Genomic DNA, 19,467 nt, shown 5'->3' on the forward strand with positions numbered 1-19,467 from the left:
CATAGCCATGTCAGCTGCAGCAATAGATATCCAGCTCCAGGATTTGTGGCTGCACAACCCTCCAACAGCATAGAGTCCAATTTCAGAAGGAGGAAAGGAGTCCTGAATCATCTTCACCTGGATTTTTAAAGGACTGATCCTTAAACCTGACTGTCAGCACTTGGAATGCACACAGTCTCTTTCCATCTGTTAACAGGTGTGCCAGGAAAAAGTTCTCCTGGCTTCTTGCTGAAAGAGTGTATTAAAAAGGGACAACAAATAGAGCAAATGCCATGGAAGCAGCAGCAGGCAGTGCCCATAATCCCAGCTGTGGGATCCCCACCCGTCTCCCAGTACATATTTGCTCTCCTGGCGCCTCTCCCTGCAGGGCTGCTGGAACACCTGGGGCAGCCCTTGGCTCCACCCGAGCCTGCTGCCTGCCCATATTCACCTGCTCTGCCTGCCCCAGAGGCAAAGGCAGAGGTGCAGCACACACTGGAGGGTGGGCAGCATGGCCAGGGTCACGGCCAGACTGTGCCAGGAACGAGCAGCGGCGGACGGGCTCGGATCCAACAGGAATGCCATCAAGTATCTGAAGCAGGACTATGAAGCCCTGAAGCAGCAGTGCCTGCAGAATGGCACACTGTTCAAGGATGAAGAGTTCCCAGCCTGTCCTTCTGCTCTGGGCTACCGGGACCTGGGACCATATTCCTTCAAAACTCAGGGGATAGTCTGGAAGCGCCCCACGGTAAGAGTGCTCTGTGTCTGAAATAACAGTGAACTTCACTGGGCTCAAATCTAACCAAAACCCAGCTGAACATCCGGGTTAAATCACTGGTGAGCTGGAATATCCACTGCTCCTCTATGCCTTTTTCCTTAATTCTATCTTGCTTTACTTCCACGGTAGCAGCAAGGCTGGAAAGGGGGTGGGAATCATCTTCTAAGCCTGTTATAAAGCAGGAAATCCTATACCTGCTTCATGGCAACCTGCTTTCTCCCTATCCATCCCAGCTTCAGAGAGCTACAAGTCTGGGGTGAAATCCAGAGATGGATGCAAAAGCCTCACATATATCCAGCCAGAGCAGGGGCCACCCCAGGAGCCATCATTTGTAACAGCACCCACACCAAGGTCTTGCCACTGTGCCCCCAGGAAATCAGGCTAATACCTAAATAAAATCCTCTGCCTGACTTCAAGCTGCCTGTAACAGTTAAATAGCAACTGACTGGAAATGTTATTATCTAAATAAGTATATCCTAGAAATGGCCTCTGATTCTAAGAAAGTAATTTTCATCAGCAAAGATCAGATGACGATTTTTTTTAAAGTCACAAAATCAGGGCTTCAGAGATTTTTCTGCACTCTCATTTTTCAGTCATTTATTTCTGTCCCCACTTACTTCTCTTTTGTCATTTTAGAACATCAAGAAATATTTTTTTTAAAAAAGGGATTCCTCTCCCCAAATTATTTACCTTCATCTGGTGGAGGAAAGCAGAATGAGAAAAATAGAAAATTTTGAGGCTTTATTATTTTTTCACGTGAAAAGTGAGAAACAGAAACTTGCAGGTTTAGTAACTCCAGGTTTAATAACCCTGGCAACCCCATTTATCCATCAGCACCTCACTCTGGCACCTGGATGTTACCTCCACAAATACCATGGATGTGTTTCTTGGCTTTGCCTATCCTTGGAGAAGATCAGCCTCAGAAAACTCATTCAATTAGATTTGTGTTTCCCATACAAGAACAATGTTGAGCCTGCTGCAGGAAGAGTCACAGCCACAAGTATAGCAGGCTAAGGAATAACTGAGGGCTGACATCCAGCAGGGTTAAATGTCCCAGCCCTGCCTGCCAGAAACCAGCCCGTGGGACCCCTGAGGGGAAACTCAGCTGTGTGAAAGGTGCATGTGGCACTTGGGAGTGGCTCAGGAAGGACAGGGATCTGGGTGAGTAATAAGTCATATGCAGCTGACTGACACTAGGTGCAGCACTTTGCAGGGAGAAGAGGAAAAATTGCACAAACCCTTCTTCTGTGTGGTGGGTAATGTACTGCTGCACCCCTCTCCTCTGGACAGAAGCAAAAGGATGTAGCTGAAATGATTCCTATTGGAGGGAAGATTAACAAACTGTCTCTCCATCATATACAAGAAGTCCTGGGTTGTCTCTGTCTCTCCATGGGATACTCAGAGCTGACGAGTGCTGCTCTCGAGGAGAGGCAGTGACTGCCTAAACTGTCCTCAACCCTGCTTGCCAACTTAGGCTTCCTATAAACTGCTCCTTGCTGCCATCCAGAAGCTCATGGAAAATTCTCAGAAAAACAGAAAAGGCTTTTGTCTCTAGAGAGACAATAATGACTTCCTAATATAGCCCATGAGCTGCTGGAGAGCTCAGGGTTAGGATAAGAGTGACAGTCATTGCCATTATGCACTTGGCTGGCCCCAAAGGACAAGGAAGAAAGGGGAGTTGTTGCTAATAAAAGCATTTGTGTGGTTGGCCTCCCAGGAAGCAGGGTCAGGGTGGGGGAACATCCTCCACATTGTTGGCACTGGAAACTCAGCACAGCTCCAGTGGCACAGGCAGCAGCCACAGTCACAAACTCATCTGTGCTGCTTGAACCAAAATCTCAGCAAGATGAAATAAGATATAAATGCTGAGGTGAATTTTCACCTCTGTCTCCACAGTAGAAAAATTCTCAGTAGTATCACTGACAGTGCCTAGTAGCAAAAGGCATCAGGATTTGCCTCAAAAATAATACATGCAGCCCTCAATGTAATAAAGAAATTTTGTTCTGGGACTGTGTTAATCAGACAGAGGAGAAAGGATATAATTTTAAAGAAATATTCAAAGTGTTTAATAGTTTTTGAATATTAAAACAAAGAGCAAGAAAAGGGAACTTTTCAGACCAGAAACTTTTAAATTATGTCTTTTCAGGAGTTATGTGCTAATCCTCAGTTTATAATTGGAGGAGCTACCCGAACAGATGTCTGCCAAGGAGAGCTGGGTATGTACAGTGCTTCTGAATTTTGTTTTGGAAGAAGAAAAAGAAATGAAACTTCGTTTAAAAACTCCTGATACATGGACCACTTTATTGGCTATCTCCCAGACATAGTATGGAGGGACAGGTAGCCAAGAAGACTCATAAACCAACACTGCTGCCTGAGACTGGGTGTATGTGGGCTTGTAAGAGCTATGTCAAAATTGTAAGACACCAAACTGTCTCCTGGAGGAAGGAAGTAATTATGTGGAACAGAAAACTGGTTTGCTTTTGACCTCTTAAGACAGAGGTGAATGCCAACCTAATCATGGGAGAACTTGCCCTGAGGCAAGAGTGGGACACCAGGGAAGTTTTCTGCTGTAACCTAGTCCTTAGATTCTTTTATTTGGGAGGCAGAGCAAATTCCTGCCTCAGTTTCACACAAAACAAATACACAAGAACCAAGGAACAGAGCAGGAACTGGTTTAGTGGAGGGGCTGGGTCTGTGATGTGCCATCAAGCAGGATGGTCCAAGTATGAGTTAGGAGCAAGGACCACATCAGAATGAAATGAACAGAGAATGTAAACTCTGTAATACCAGCCACAACACACAAATTGTTCCAAGCCCTTCATGCAGAACCCTCCTTTCTGCTTGAACAGCATTCATGCAGAGCTGTGAGCAGGGACAGGAGCAACCAGGAACCAGCCACGCAAACAAAAAAAGCAGTGCTGCCCTGAATCAGGGCCTGATGCAGAGGCAGTATCTCTCAGGCAGCACTCATCCTCTCCCAGACACCCATCATACAAAACCCTTCCTTACCCATTTTTCTGCAGTGCTTGCCTTTGGCTAAACAGAGCTGCTGTGCCAGTGGCCAGAAGGGAGCTGCAGGGGGACTGCATTCCCCCTGGGAATAGCTGCTGCAGCTGCTGCCTCCCCTGCCTGCCTCGCTGGTAAGATGCAGCTGCAGAGGACAGCAGCAGCAAACCCTTGACTGCATCGAGAAGGTTGAAACTCTTGTAATGAGAATTTGATAGATTAGACACAGAGAAATCAGCCTTTCTCCCTCCTGTGCTGCTAACTGCAGTACTCCTGACCTCACTGGTCTTCCAGCACATCCATTGTGCAAATGAGATTGAAACAATTTCTGCAAGTCGTTGGCGATAAATAACACCAGTGCTGCTCTTGTAAACACAGCACTATTAAAGCAATTGCTAAAAATTCCCTGGTGTGTACTCCAAATCCCTGGGCTTGTACTCCAAATGCTAAAAATAAGATGCCCAATCATATACTTGCTCCAGGATATTTATTTGGTGGATGCTGGAACAGAGTATGGGGAAATCACTTACTGTATTTCAGGAGAATGGCTCATATAAGTAGTTAAAGTGACATTTCTTGTCATGTCCTATTTGGAAAGTTTCTATAATGGCATAAAAAAAATTTAAGAACATACACCTGAAGTAAAACCTCATTTTCTCAGACAGTTTACAAGCTATAGGACTGAAAAATATTATCTGTTCTTAAACTAGAAGAGGCTGGTGCATTATTTGTGTTTAGCCTAGAAACTGAATACAAATACCCTGAGCCCTTTTCTGGTTCTGTCATCTGCTGAATATTTCCGTGGAGTCCCAGTTCCTTGTGCTAAATGGGATTTCTCTAGAGATCAGTGCCAAAATCCATCACATAGTGTTAACAACAGAACTGGACCTCAAAACCTCCTGTGAATCTGGGGATGGTGCCTTGCTCTGGGTTTTCTCAAGACAGCTTTTTGTGGGCAGTGACCCAAAGGCTGGTCCTGAAAACTATCCCAAACCTAGAAGAAAAGCCCCAAGATCTGATTCTGCTACTATTAGGAGCTTGATTTTCTCTCCCTCTCTCTCTCTCATTCTCTCTCTCTCACACACACAAAAAAAAGAAGAAAAAAAAAGAAAAAATAATGAAAGATAATCCAATTTGTTTCTGCAAGGCTGCTTACAATTGCTTCTATGCACACTGACCCTTCACAAAAATAAACTGCAGGCATGGGACTTCCCTTCTAGCCTTCAGGTATTTGCTTTACATCTCTGAGGCATACTAAGCTTTTTTGGTATTTGATCCAACACTTTGAATATCAAAGTCCTTGTTACTAAAACCCTCATGTAAAACACTTCTATTTGAAACAGACCCTGATTACATATTTACATAAGCCACGTGTGTGACTGGGTAACACATCCTTTAGGGAAATAGAGCCTATTTTTAATAATATTCTCTGACGTGTTTCTTTTCTTTCAAAAATAGCACTGCAGGTCTGGGTTTATATGAACAAAAGGAAAAAGAAAACCCAGAGTTGGTCTCACTCCATTAAACTTATTTCTTTGACAACAGCATAAGCTAGATGAATATCAGCTTAGGAAGTTTGATGGGGACTTGAAAGTCTTGGACTGTTTTAAATATCCTTTGAACCATATCTTTTTGATAGCCTAGTAACAACTTGAAATGTAGTCACATAGCCTTAGTTATTAAAGGTGACTTATGAAGTTTTCTTGCTGCTATCTGAATAAGTTAACCCGAGGACTGTTTGCAGAAGTTCTTAAGAAGTAAGAGGCATAAATTTAATTTAAATAATATAAAACTTACTGAAACCCCCTCCGTTTAGTATTAGCTTTCCAGATCCACACTATGTGTATTCATGAGTTGCCTTTTGTTCTGAATGCCCAGAGGCCCCTCCAGGCAGGCACTCCCGGGCTGGCAGCTGGAGGAGTTCCCTGAAGCCAAGGCAAATGCACCAGCTCACAGCAGCCCGGGAGCCCTCCCCACATGTGCATGCCTTGTCCTACAGGCGGATTTGGGGAGATTACAGGTATTCTGAAAAACAAAGCAAAGCCTGACAGCTCTGAGATAGATCTGATACCTGTTGAGGGAGCCTTTGAAGTGGTTGTAGGCAGGAGAGAACTTAATAGTACTGGGCTTGTTCACTTATTTTGGTGTAGACATTAATACATGGCCCTTCTGACATTCAATCCCACGGGCTCAGGGATATTGGAGATCCTGTTTCTAGCAAATACATCCCATTGATAGAAAAAAAACATTCACTACAACTCCAAGACCCTAAGGAGAAGAAAACCTGTTCCTTTGCTGGACTCTCTTTTGCCTTTTTGTACACAGCTGCAGAACAAAATTAATTCCCATAGAAAACCTCAGAAAGTCTTTAGAAATCTCAAAGCAGAGGCAACCTGCACTGCCATAAATTATAAGCTAGCAGGTCAGTGCTTCCTTTCTTCCCTGGTGTGATGCCCCAGGTACTACAAGCTCTGAACAAGGGTTTCCAGCAGAGACTAAAGCTGAGAGTCAGAGCTGCTTGGCAATCCAGGAAGCCACAGCATTGTGTTTGGATCCTTTCTGAACACCAGGCATTGCTGAAACAGCAACAAGCCAGAACAGAGTCAGGACAGAAACGCCTCTGTGCTGTCCAGTCGCAAACTGGAACCAGACATTTGGACTTTTGGCTGAAACCATCTCGAAGTCAAAGGAGAGTTTAAATGCTCTGTGTCTAGACACTTGGGTGGTAACTAAACAGAAACTGAGCACAGCTCTGGAGCAACTGAAACGAATCAAATTTCTTATTTATTTTATGGCCTCTGCAAGTGGAGCATGCTTGGGTAAACATCATCAATACGGAGGAGTCGCTGAGCTGCCGGGTCACCAAGGATTCCTTATTCAGTGCAGCAATTTAATTATCTCTGTAAACCAGGAGCTGCCTGGCTAGCACTGAGAGCATCAGCCAACTCAGGACATCTGTGAGCAGCAAGGGATTCTATTTCAATGCACTAAAAGTCAAAGTAATTCTCCAAGATCTCACACGTGTTTTTATACATATACGTACATATGTATATACATACATACAGGAAATAAGCACAGCTAGGTTTCATGTTTATCCTTTCCACCACAAACTCAAGGTCAGGATTGCTTAAATTTTAAGAAAAGCAAAAAAAAAAATCCACGAAAATGTCACTTCACTACCATTTCAAATGACTTCAGATCCAGAAATCAAGCTGGATTACAAACGCTGTATTTGGCACTTGTCTGAAACTTTTGTTCATGAAATATGAGACTGAACAGAAGAAGTGATATGCATCCATAAGTGATTTGGCCTTGGAGGGCTAATATTGAGAAAGCTGGTTTTTAAAAAAATCGTTATTTTTGTAAGCTAAAATTCTGCAACTTTAAACCCATATGGTGAGCAGAAATGCCTTTTGATGTTGTCACTTTTCTGACTATGAGCCTATTTGAAATACATTCTAATTAATTGGCCAATTTGCCTCTTTTTCTCTTTCTCAAAAAAAAAAAATCCCTTTTTAGGAATGGAATAAAACAGTTTCCTCACAGTGTGAAAGATTACCTATAACCTGCAGCTGAACCAGAACAAGTTTGAGGGTCCTACATGAGATGCCTTTCTGGGGGCTTGTGCTCTTGTGCTGTCCTGTAGGCACAACCACAAACTATAGTCTGAAACTCACTGCTGGCAAAATGACATTGAAATTTGAAAAAGGGAATAGGAAGAGTCAATTTGTACTCTTTTAAAACTAGTCATGTATTATCCAGTAGGGCTGAGAAGGCTTATTAATGGGCCAGGATCCCACTATGGTGTACCTGAAGGTAAGAGGCCAACCGAGCACTTTAGGCTCCATCACGGAAGCTCCTTGATGTGGACAGATTCCTGCATCCTCTGAAAGTAAATATCACAGGAACTTGAATGTAATGCACCTCTGCTCTACAAAGATGCCCCCAAACCATCTACATTCAGACACACTTCCATTTTTATCAAATTACTGTGCAGCCACCACCTCCCAGCTGGTTCCTTTTGGTTGGCACAAGCTTAGGCAAAGATATCAGGCTCAGGAAAGAAAGGTTTGGAGAGAGGACTCTGCAGTGCTCAAGGGAGGCATGGCTGCTTTTAAGGCCAAGTTCACCACTGCAATTCTTGCAGCACAGTTCTTCCCAGGCATGCCCTGAAATGCTTCCCTGGGAGGTCAGGCTGCACTGATGTGATGCTGACAGGCAGCAGCACCCAAGTCACACACTCTCCCAAATGCTAAGGAGTTAATTCATGCTGTAAGAAAGGTGCCTTAAAGGATTTCACTCTGCATTTGGCATTCTCTGGGCTGAGATTCTGAAATTGTTTAGTTCTGAGGTGGGAAGGAAACAATATATTTAAGGAAACCCTCCTCATTTCACCAAATCTTCTGCCTGATTATTCATCCAACATACATCATCCTCAGCAAAACCTGCAGTAGTTTCTCACTCACTGGCTTTAAAATCCTGGCCAGGATTTTAGGGGAAACCATTGCAGATGTTGCACATTGGGAGAGCACCAATCTGTCATTGCTGCAGGCCTTCTCTGGTCTCACAGGGTGGAGGGACACAACGGGAACACCAGGGACACCCACCTTGCCACCTTCTCAGAAACAATGTCCTGCCCTTCATAGTATGCCAGGGACAGCCAGAGCATCAGAAGAAAAGAGGATTTCAGTTCTGACTTGGTATGGCTTTTCATCTTCCTCCTCTGAAAATCCATTCTCCAGACTTATCACCATTATTTCTACCTCTTCAAGGAAAACAGAAATTATAACAGCTTAAGGCATATGCTGTACCAAGAAAAGCCTCAAAGAAATAGCTACAAAGCAGATCTGAGTGTTCTCAGTCTCATTTTTTTTCCCTGCATCTACATTTCCTTAGGAAAGAATGTTCTTAAAACCTTTTTTCCCCCACACCTTGTGCTCTGATGATTTTGCTTATTTTATACATAAGTACCTAAGGCTGGGAGGAGCTTCCAGGCCAGCAAGCTGATCCCCCCGAGAAGGATTTTGCTCATAGATGTTCTATAGTCTGAGGCTTCTGGACTTTCTTTTCTATATGCAGAGCATCAACTTTTCCCTATTTCTACTTTAAACATGTCACAATCCTTTCATTTTATCTCCTTCTCTGCAAGGGAAATATTATCTTTCAACTAAGAGCTCTTGCCTCAAATAGCTTTTCTGCAAAGTAGCATTTAACCTACCTCGCACTTCCTCTTCAAAATTCACTTGTATAGGATGAGCAGGACAAATTTTTTAAATCTCTTTTCATAAAAATTGCTGGTGCATGGGGGAGAAGCAGGCAATCCAAGTATTTGTCTGTCCCCTTCCAGCTTGAATGTTCTTTTCTGAATGTGGCAGCCAAGATAAGGCAGAGAATCCTGGGGGGAGGCTCAAACAGCTCCCCACATTCCAAGAATGGATTTTCCCTCCTCTTGAGAAAGGCCTGAACTGCCACAACAGGTAGAACTCCATCATATTGCACACCATGGGTTTGGAGCCCTAGTGTGATCAGCCAGCTCAGGTGGTTGCAGGTCATCCCACTCCTTCACAGAGGTTTGTCACAGCAGCTCACAGGAGCCATCTGGGTCCCTCCCGTGGGGTATGGGCAGCAGAGAGCACCTGGCAAGTCCCTTCATCCTGCTTTTGCACTTGTATTCGCCATGGCATTAAATCATAAATCCCAAGTCAATGTAAAGAGTTAACTGCTGCTCTAGGATGTTCAGTCTTGCTGCAGATTAAACTCTTTCCTTGGTTTCTCAGTTGGCTTATTTCCTCTGAAGCAAGAGCTGCAGTGCCAATTCCTTCTGCAGAACATGCACCCGCCAAAGGAGCTATGTCTTGGCACAGATAATCCTCAAGAAACCAGGAAAATGTTAGTGCCTTCAGAGCAGTTTTGTTTTGCTAGGCTTTCTGCACACCTCAGAAGTAAAACAGAATCACAGAAGTTCCTCCTGCTGTTTGCAGTGCACAAACAGCACGAGTCAGAGCATTTCCCAGGGGCACCACCTTGGGTGTGACAGAGGCTTTGCTCACCCAGCCTCCAGCCCTCAGTAAACAGGTAACCAACCCAGCAAACTGCTCCAGCTGCAAGCACACAGCCTCCAGGGAGGGCTGGGCAAGCCTTTCCAGAATTAGGAATGGGCCAAAGAAAGGACTTGCCTCCTCACCAAGGTCCCAGGAGACTTCAGCTTCCATTGGACTGCTGGGCAAATCTCTGGGAATAGCTCTAAGTTCAAGTTCAGACCTTCAAAGAGAGAGCCAAGGAGGAACAGGCCCACAAATGTTCCTGCTATCCACTGAATCTTCTCCAAAAGACAGGAATAGAAGTCCCACCATCCTTCTATCAACCCAGAGCTTTTGCCCTCTCCTGGACATCTCCTAAGCCCCAGATGTGGTGGCTGGAGTCTGATGTCTGCCAGATGTCTGTCCCAGATGTGGTGGCTTGAGTCTACTTAAAGTATCACGGGTCATTAACTCTGTCCTGCCCAGCCACACTTTGCAAGCCACATACCTCTAATGCCTTCTCCTTCTTGTTCTTCATCTCCTGAGGGCATTAACAAGCTTAGGTAAAGCAGTTTGTTTTCACAGCTTGACTGGACCATTGAAATTACTGCCATGGTCAGCCTCGAGGCCCCAGGATACCTGTGTGGTTTGAGTGAGTGGAAAATGGGCAAAAGAGAGAAATAACAGAACAAGAATGGGTTGCTGAACCAAGACCGAGTCTGGCATAGCTGTTAGCGCTGGCATTTTAGTCCAGGTGAGAGTGTGACTTAATGGAGTTATTAATGAACTTTTCTGCCTTTCAATGTGTGTTTTTAGGTGATTGCTGGCTCCTAGCTGCCATTGCATCTCTCACTTTGAATCCAGATATTCTGTTCCGTGTTGTCCCCAAGGCTCAGAGTTTCCAGAAGGACTATGCTGGAATCTTTCATTTCCAGGTACCTGTATGATCAGGGGATTGAGAAGAAAAAAGGAAAATACTTGTATTTAACTAGAAGCAGCTTCTTTTGTTTGTTTGTAACACATGAAATAATCAACAGTTACAGTGTGTATGTGAAATTGATGGGGGAGAGAGAAAGAAAATAAGAACAGAGTTAAATAATGTTAAATGAGATCTGCTCACTGGTGAGGTTCTGCTGTCTTACAGCTGATGGGGCTCTGGGGAGCTGCACAGATTTTGTGTACTGAGCCAAACCATCAGGGTGCATGAGCCCAAACCAAGCTCTTGTGCTGCCAGCTATGGAGAGTGAATTCAGGCTGGTGTGGTTCTTTTTCCTTCTTCCCTTTCCCTCTCTGCTTTGCCTTTACTTCCTTGTCTGTGGAGCCAGTGTGTTGAGATTTAGCCAGCCTGCTTTGACTGGAGATTAGGTTCAGGTGGGATCAGTGTGGATTCACCTTGCTAAAGGAGCAGTTCTGGTGAGGACAGAAGTTTTAGGACACATACCTAGCCCTCCACCAGCTGGCCTTTGAGTGTTATGGTGTGAATTATCATCTCTCCTTTCAGGAATGCAGCAAATCCTGGAGTAAACATTATTAGCTTTGAGGCCAAAATTTGGCACTAGCAGTGTTTCACGCACTTCCTAGTATTTTCAGAAGGAATTAGCACTATTGAGTGCTTCCCCTTTAGATGACCTCTCCTTACAGCCAGTTTTACAAGCGTTTTTATTTCTTTCCCTTAAAGTTTGAGCCTGGAGATAGCTCAGAGTATCCTATCTCCATGCTGGCTTTCTGGCTGTCCACCATGTAAACTCAGTTTACATGTCCAGACAGTGTTTTTGATGCTATCTACAACAAGATGCCGTTAATATTTCCTATCAGCAAAATTTAATATAGCATTAAGAAGCCTGATGAACAATCCACAGAGCTGAGAGGAGTTTGTCTCTATTACAAAGGAGAGGAATCCATGCAGGGGGAGGTGACAACAGGTGAAGGGCTAGGAGGATGGTAGGGTGGAGGGGCTGTGGGCACACCAGCCTCCATCATCTTTTATTTTCTTCTTTCCCTCAGTTCTGGCAGTATGGGGAGTGGGTGGACGTGGTGGTGGATGACAGGCTGCCCACCAAGAACGGGAAGCTGGTCTTTGTGCACTCGGAGGAGGGCGGCGAGTTCTGGAGCGCGCTGCTGGAGAAAGCCTACGCCAAGTGAGTGGGGCTGGGCTGGAGCTGTGCCCCTGCTGGTGGCCCAGCCCAGGGATGCCAGTCACAGCACCCTTCATTCTAAGGCAGCCTCTCTCTGCCCAGCATTGACAGCCCCCTCTGGGTCCAGAAAGGGCGCTGCCAGCTGTATTTCAAGGGGCTTGGATTTTCTTGTTTGGTCACACTGATGACCAACCAAATTCAGAGATACTAAATGACAAACCCTCCTTTCTGTGCTACCTTGTGCTTGCAGGTGGAGATGGACCCTTGTATAGCTCTTATAATTTCTCCCCCAGGTTGAATGGCTCTTATGAAGCTCTAGCAGGAGGGTCCACTGTGGAGGGCTTTGAGGATTTTACTGGAGGCATCTCTGAGTCCTATGAGCTGTGCAGGGCTCCTTCAAACCTGTTCCAAATCATCCAGAAGGCCCTGAGAGCTGGGTCACTGCTCGGCTGTTCCATCGATGTAAGAGGCTGACAGAGCTTTACTCTCCTTACTCCTCTCCTCTGGGCTCTGGCCCATACTGTGACAAAAGCCCAGACCAAAGTAAGATATAGGTAGGAAGGTCTGATATAAGAGAAAACTGAATTAATGTGAGATCTTCATTGATCAAAAAATTTGGACAAGGTTCTAAATAACCAATGCCCATCCTTTCTCCCTGTTTACATGACAGCATGTGATAATACTTAGAGCTCTGAACGACTTGGTGGTCTTCTGGAACTCCATTCTCTGAATATCTTTTCTCATTCAAATTTTGTGTGATTTCAGCTCCAGACACTAGACTGCAGTGGCAAACTCACTGAGTCACTTTGTTGTAGCATTTAGTCTGGTTCTGGCTTTGGTTTTCAGTCCTAACGATTAGTGACACCTGTAATACAAACACTCTCAAATTACAGATGATGTTTGAACATGTTTTGGAAACTTCACACCTTTCACATCCGGTTTCATTATCTTGTTTGCATTGTGGCATATGGAATTACCCGAGTTCCAGTTTTGATATACTGTATCTTGACTGAGACAGGCTAGAGCTAAGTTCATGTGAACATGTCTTTGCAGGTGGCTGGGTCTGTCACCTGAGCTGAGAATTGGATTTAGATTTAGATTTCATTGTACATTCTTGACTTCCTCCTGTGCTCAGATCACATATTAAGGGGCACGAAACTGCAGCTTTTGCTGTGGATCTCAATTTAATATACTTTGCATCAAGAATATTGGTATTCATTGTGCACACCACTTTGGATATTTCCCCCCATATTAATCTGCTTATGAAAGCTCAGTTCATACACAATATATATTATAAATGTGCATACTTTTATTGCTCCAGATAACTGCTACAGCTGAAATAGAAGCAATCACAAGTCTGAAGCTGGTCAAAGGACATGCTTACTCTATCACTGGAGCAGAGGAGGTAAGTCAGCCTCTCTGGGGCCATCATGCAAACCAGCTTGGGGCTGCAACACTGCAGTGCCTTCAACTTTCTGATGTCTTTCCGTGACTGACCATAAAAATGTTCCTAAATCATACACATTCATACAGAAAAAGGAAATACCTGTAGTACACAGGTCACAAGCTGTGTCACAGGTAGTGGTGTGGAGCACACTGGACAGTCTGCCACTTGTATGGTGCCAACAAAGTGTAAAGGTGGGCCAAGCTGTTACCAAAATTCAGGATACAGAAAGCAGGAGCAGGAGAGGAGGCAACCATTCCCCACGTGTTTATGTTGTGTGAGGTGGGAGCGAGCACTTTCCCAGTCAGAGCTGATGGGAAAAGATTAAAAGCCTCCTTGATGACTCTGCTGTGAGTCCCATCTTCAGAGCCAGCCCCAGTATTCCTGCTCCTCTGAAACTGGAATCATTACACAGATGTCCATGCCAGATAACCTCCTTCCAACCTTGCTGTGTTGTGCAATGTCTCCTGCTTTTGAGGATGTAGATATTCCGTTGGTTTGTAGCTGATGATTTTCCTTGCAGGTTGCTGTCATTATATGAAATGGTGAGTGCTGCAGCTAATGGCTCACTTGGTGGCACAAGATAATGTAAAATAAGGGTGGAAGGCATCTAGGTGTCTTTTAACTATTGCAAATTGTAATGGACTACATCACTCAAGTACAAATCATGTTTTATCCTATCTGAAAAGCAATTGCCCTCTGGTGATTGGAATAATGGAAGTGCTCAGGCTGTGTTTGTTGTGGATCTTTTAGGTATATTACCGAGGACGGCCAGAGAAACTAGTGAGGCTTAGGAATCCCTGGGGTGAAGTAGAATGGACTGGATCTTGGAGTGATAAGTAGGTTTTTATATGCCCATGCTTCTCTCTCTTTGGTGTATTTTGGAATCTATTAACAGTTAAATTGGGACAATGCAGTTAATCCAATCAAAAAGCGCATTTAGGAGAGATATTAAATCACTTGGAATAAAACACTATTAATTTATTATCAAGGTTAGATATTGACCCATTCTTTCCAGTGGGCATTAATATCTGCCTCAGGCAGAGCCTTTTCATGGGAGACAACATCCCTTGGTCTAACTCTGAGTAGCCCAATGCAAGCCATATCCACGTTTTTGCAAGACACCTTTTCTCAGATTGATCCTACCAATGGTTCCAGGACCTAAGTAAAATATGCAAACAAGTCCTGTTGCTGTGAGTTAAAGCAGGGATAAACCATTATACCTCTGCTTTGACTCTGAAGTTTCTCAGCTATAAATCACACCAGAATTTGGTACCTCTCTGAGAATCTTGAAAAAGTGGGGGTGCTGACTAAGATAAGGACACAAAAGTTTCCAGATGTCTCAGAAACTGCCTGGGCTTCAACTAGCTTGGAATCTTGGGAGCATGGTAGTGACAACACTTCTTTTTTTTAATAATAAATTTAGAACGGCATACATTTTACTGCCATTTGGGCCACAATATATTTTTGCATGAAGCACTTTGAGATTTCAGTTTCCTGTTCTGACTGACTGCAGCCTGGGTGCTGATGTATTATAACTAAGGATACAGATAACATTGCAATTAATTTTACTTTTATCAGATCTGCTTTGCTCAGCCCAAAGGTAAGGTGCCTCAGGCACACACACATGCCATATCCTGCTTTTGTCACACCTGTTTTACCATGGGACAACCTTGCTGAGGCAGATGCAGCACTGCATTGTCACATGGGAGCAGATCAGAGCAGAATCCATCCTGGGCACATTAATATCAGAATGGGAGCAACATTGTTTTCTGCAGGAAATTTTCTGATTTCACCTTATTACTTTCCTGTTCTTTCATGACCCCCAACAATGGAGGTTATATCATTTCCCTAGGGAGGATATCAGGCACCCCAATAGATCTTAAAATGCAGAAGCTCTGACTGACTTTCAGGCTGTGAATTTCCTAATCCAGCCAGTCTGTTTGTACCTTCTGGCACCTGGCAGGGGAGATTCAATTCAAGGCTGATTTGTTGCAAATGCTGTTGCAGTCTATTTCCAGCCCAGCACAGTCAGGTTGCAGGTTGTCATTTGGAGGGGCACAAGGTCTATTTGTTGAAGAAATATATACTCCTTTATCAGCCCAAAATAGAATCTAACTCAGATCTCACTGTAGAATAAAATGCAACAGCTGAACAGTGTGCTTTTGTGCTTTGTCTGCAGTGCTCCTGAGTGGAATTATGTGGATTCCAAACAAAAGCAGGCTCTGGATAAACAAGTAGATGATGGAGAGTTTTGGTGAGAATTGTTAATTTAGCTTACTTATTTCGACATTTTATGTGCCTTAAGCAATCCTTTCAATTGGATGGAGAAAAACTGCCAGTATCAAAGGGGTTAATAAAGGCATGCATGCATTGTTAGAACTCTTATTTATCTCCCTTCCTATTCAAATATTACCTTTTATTAGAGCTTGCATAACTCGGCACTTATCCAAAATATAGAGACCAGATGGTAATAAAATTAATGAGGTGGCAAGAATGAACCTCAGCTGCTCTACATTCTGAGGTTTGTTTTTTTGCCTAAATGCTACATACAAATGAAAAAAAATTCAGATTACCAGCTTGGGAAGAGCATGTTTATTCAGACCTAACAGAAAGCCTGTCCTAACCCTGATCTGGTTATAGATGGATCAGTGCTGAAGTGATGCCACTCTGTCCTAGCCTGGAAAGATAAACAGCCACTGTCCTCCAGTGCAATCAGCTGCATGGGCCATCAGGCACGAGGAAATGAGAGCAGACCTCTGCTTGCAGCATGAAGCAATCTAGGTCTGTCACTCACGCAAACCTACTAGGAATGCTAAAAACAAACATCAATGATAGGACTGAAGCAGAACACCAAACTGAGGCAGTTTTCCTACAGAGTCATGCTTTCACAAGGGCCAGCTCTTACTCCCTTTAAATGGGATCTCCTCACACATATTGTTTCAGCAGTTCCAGTGAATTTGTTTATGAAGCATGATCCATGAGGGATTGGCCACGGCTGGGGATGACAGAAAAAGGTTTGACTGAGCCCATAATGTGTAACAGCCACTGACAGAGGCTGTCTCCAAAAGATATGCCTCATTCAGGCAGTAGGCAATTTTGTTTTCCAAAAGCCAGTTCCAAGTTTCAGAATTCAATTAAATGCAGTTTTGGACAGTTCTGCAACACCAATGTTTGCTGCCCTGTTGGGAGAGGTGTCCAGCCAGCCACAGCCACCTCATCTGTTGCAGGCTGATGGGCTAACCTGGTCTCTTTGTGTGCCAGGATGGCATTTTCAGATTTCCAAAGGCATTTCAGCCGCCTTGAGATCTGCAGTTTGGCTCCTGACACACTGACAAGCAACAAGGTCGACAAATGGGACCTGACCCTGTTTAATGGAGAGTGGAGACGGGGCTCATCTGCTGGGGGCTGCCAGAACTACCAAGGTAAGGACTCAACCAGATGGGCCTTTGGTGCAATCCCAAACAAAGCATTCAAACACTGCTCGTGAACTGGAGGGGGATAAGGTGAGAAAAAACGAGCTTGGAAGTGCAAGAATTCCTGTGGGGTTTAGACAGTGAGCAAAAGCCTGGGAGTTTAAATGAAGATCTAATTCACACTTATTTCCTCGTGTGGGATTACCAGCCCACCAAGCAGTTAATAAATGGTGATATTATTTTTTTTTTCTATCTGTTTTTCCTGCTTACATGGCTTTAGCTGCTGGCTGGAGTTATCCTCTGAAGGATTGGGTAGGCCAGGAAAGTGTCACAGTTCAGTGGCACTGCTATTTCCAATTCGTTTTCAGGTTGCCTCTGGAGATAGTGTCTGGCATTTGGTCCTCTTGCAACAATTACAGCCTCAGCCAAGGACATTTCCTGGAGATAAATGACTGGCTGGAATTAACAGTATCAGCTCCTCCCTCTTGGTCATTAGTCCCAGGAAACACCCTGGTGCTTTGATTTCCCGTAGCTCCAATTGATACACAGCATAGCTGTGAAAACATAAACCCATATAACTCAATAGAAAACTCCAGGCTATAGTCCTTCCAGGGAGATATTCTCTGTAGGTCTAGTGACAGCCCATCTTGGCTGCAATGACAGCAAAGCCTCCTCTTTTTTGTCTCCTGTTGGGAATTCTTAGCAACCTACTGGACCAACCCCCAGTTTAGAATCCGGTTGGATGAAGCAGACGATGACCACGAAGGGAGTGTGAGCGAGCCATGCTGTACAATCCTGGTGGGCCTGATGCAGAAGAACCGCAGGAGACAGAAGAGAATGGGAGAAGGTCTGCTCAGTATTGGTTATTCACTCTACCGGGTAAAGTTTGTTCCTCATTTTAAACACTTTATTCCTTGTTCTGTTAAGCTGGAAAAAATTAGCAGCTTGCTACGTCTTGACACTCAGCACTACGCTTCAATAAGATCTGGATTTTGCAAAATGATTCAATTACTTCTCTCATGTCTTCCTGACCCCCATAATATGGGAAGGCTCAGATAAATTGAGGCTCAGGTTTTTTCCCACTTCGACAGGATAGCAGTGTGAGTTATTGAGCCAGTAATTTAGAAACAGTCTCATTGAGAATCTTCTTTTACAAAATCTGAATGGGGGCAGGCTTGGGGTGCCTGGCAATTACAGATAAGTGTTTCTGATTACAGCCTATCATTAGCCCTCAGTAGTCACTTTCTTTTTTGTTATTATTTGTCCGTTGTATTTCAAACTTTTTTAGATCCATTGTCTGCCATATGCTACTGTTCTGATTCAGTAAATTTGGGGGTTTGTTTTCCCTGATTTTCCCAGTGCTGCTAAAAATACAATGTCAGGAAAAAACCTACTGTGTAATCTCTAATTTCTGTGGTGTGAGCAAATGTAAAAATTTCCAACCAATATCATATGTGAAGAAAAGCAATTAATTGTTGTATAGACTCCACTGGATGAAGATCATTAGCCAGCACAGGTGGAGCAGATGGGAATGCCTGACTTTTGCTAATAGATCTTGTGCGGGATGGCTTGAAATTATGAAAGATTTTTCCTGGTGCCCAAAGGCCTGCATGGACACTTGGCTCTCACTGAGCACATTTCTGAGCTGCTTTCTCCAGGGAACCAAGCCCCCTCACCTATCAGCATCCCAAACTTGTGCATTATGGGCGTCTGCCTGCTCCCATCACTGAATGCAACACAGGAGAACTTCTTGTGCTTCACATCTATTCCATCCCCTCTGTGTCCTCTGTGGCCTTACCCACACTAGGGTAGACTAGGTGACTCTTAAGTCCTTTAGGTGACTTTTAAGATGTTAATTTTTTTGGAAAACTTGGCTGCTAAGTCATGTCAGATGGGCATCCAGCTATGATCCCAGCTCCTTGGATCATGCACTGTGGCAGGTTTGCTTCACTGCAGCTGCCTGCTGGGGAGCTCCAGTTAGGACTGCAGAGATGATGACCTAAAGCAGATCTCTCTGCAGGAGAAGGTGAAGAGATGTGTGCTCAAGTCTGCCTACCTGCCCTGCAGAGCTTTTGTGAGCCCTGTAGCTGCCTGCTGACAACAGCAGTGTGTCCATCACCCAGCTCCTGCCCTTCCAGTGTGCTGCTGAAAGGCAACAACACCTGAGGTCTCCAGGGGCCACTCAGGCCCCAGAAATGTTGTATGGGTGGTATTTTTAAGAGCTCTTTTGGGGCTTGGAAAGACACTCTCTTTGGCTCTCACTGGAATCTGTGCTCTCAAGACAACTCATTGCTTTTTGAAAATTTGACTTTTATTTGGAGGTACAAGTTCACATAGTGATTCAGTTAATTTAAGAAGGGCCAAATATTGAAACTTGCTACTTGTTATAGCTGCCTCACAACAATCTGATCATCCCCAGGCTGACTGCTAGTGACAGTAGCCTCATATTTTCATAATATTCAGTAGCAGTAGACCCGTGGAGTTTGGGTCTGCTGTAACAAACTCTCTGGTTTTGGTTAGCAAAGTAGAACTAACTTGTTGACTTTTCTGACTGAGCAATTAAAGACTTACTCAACTATTTCCAACCCGCAGTATAATTCACATCACCATATCAGGGGAAAATCAACTCAATATTCTGTAGATTTCTCTGGATGAAGATTCAGTTTTCCCTTTGGAACAGCTCTAGGAC

At 44.2% G+C, this 19,467-nt stretch overlaps 1 protein-coding gene across 1 annotated transcript in view; it reads left to right on the forward strand.

The window, feature by feature from the left end:
• Window positions 1-490: 490 nt before the first annotated feature.
• The window catches only part of LOC106853920 (calpain-8), a 30,188-nt gene continuing 11,211 nt past the window's right edge, over window positions 491-19,467 (forward strand). The window contains exons 1-10 of the mRNA XM_014877455.2: window positions 491-727; window positions 2,904-2,973; window positions 10,600-10,718; window positions 11,788-11,921; window positions 12,212-12,380; window positions 13,240-13,323; window positions 14,116-14,201; window positions 15,545-15,619; window positions 16,627-16,787; window positions 17,482-17,657. Coding sequence (XP_014732941.1) covers window positions 491-727; window positions 2,904-2,973; window positions 10,600-10,718; window positions 11,788-11,921; window positions 12,212-12,380; window positions 13,240-13,323; window positions 14,116-14,201; window positions 15,545-15,619; window positions 16,627-16,787; window positions 17,482-17,657 — 1,311 coding nt within the window. The remainder of the gene's footprint in view (window positions 728-2,903; window positions 2,974-10,599; window positions 10,719-11,787; window positions 11,922-12,211; window positions 12,381-13,239; window positions 13,324-14,115; window positions 14,202-15,544; window positions 15,620-16,626; window positions 16,788-17,481; window positions 17,658-19,467) is intronic.

This window comes from Sturnus vulgaris, chromosome 3 (genome assembly GCF_052056855.1).
Source record: "Sturnus vulgaris isolate bStuVul1 chromosome 3, bStuVul1.hap1, whole genome shotgun sequence".
Taxonomy (NCBI): domain Eukaryota; kingdom Metazoa; phylum Chordata; class Aves; order Passeriformes; family Sturnidae; genus Sturnus; species Sturnus vulgaris.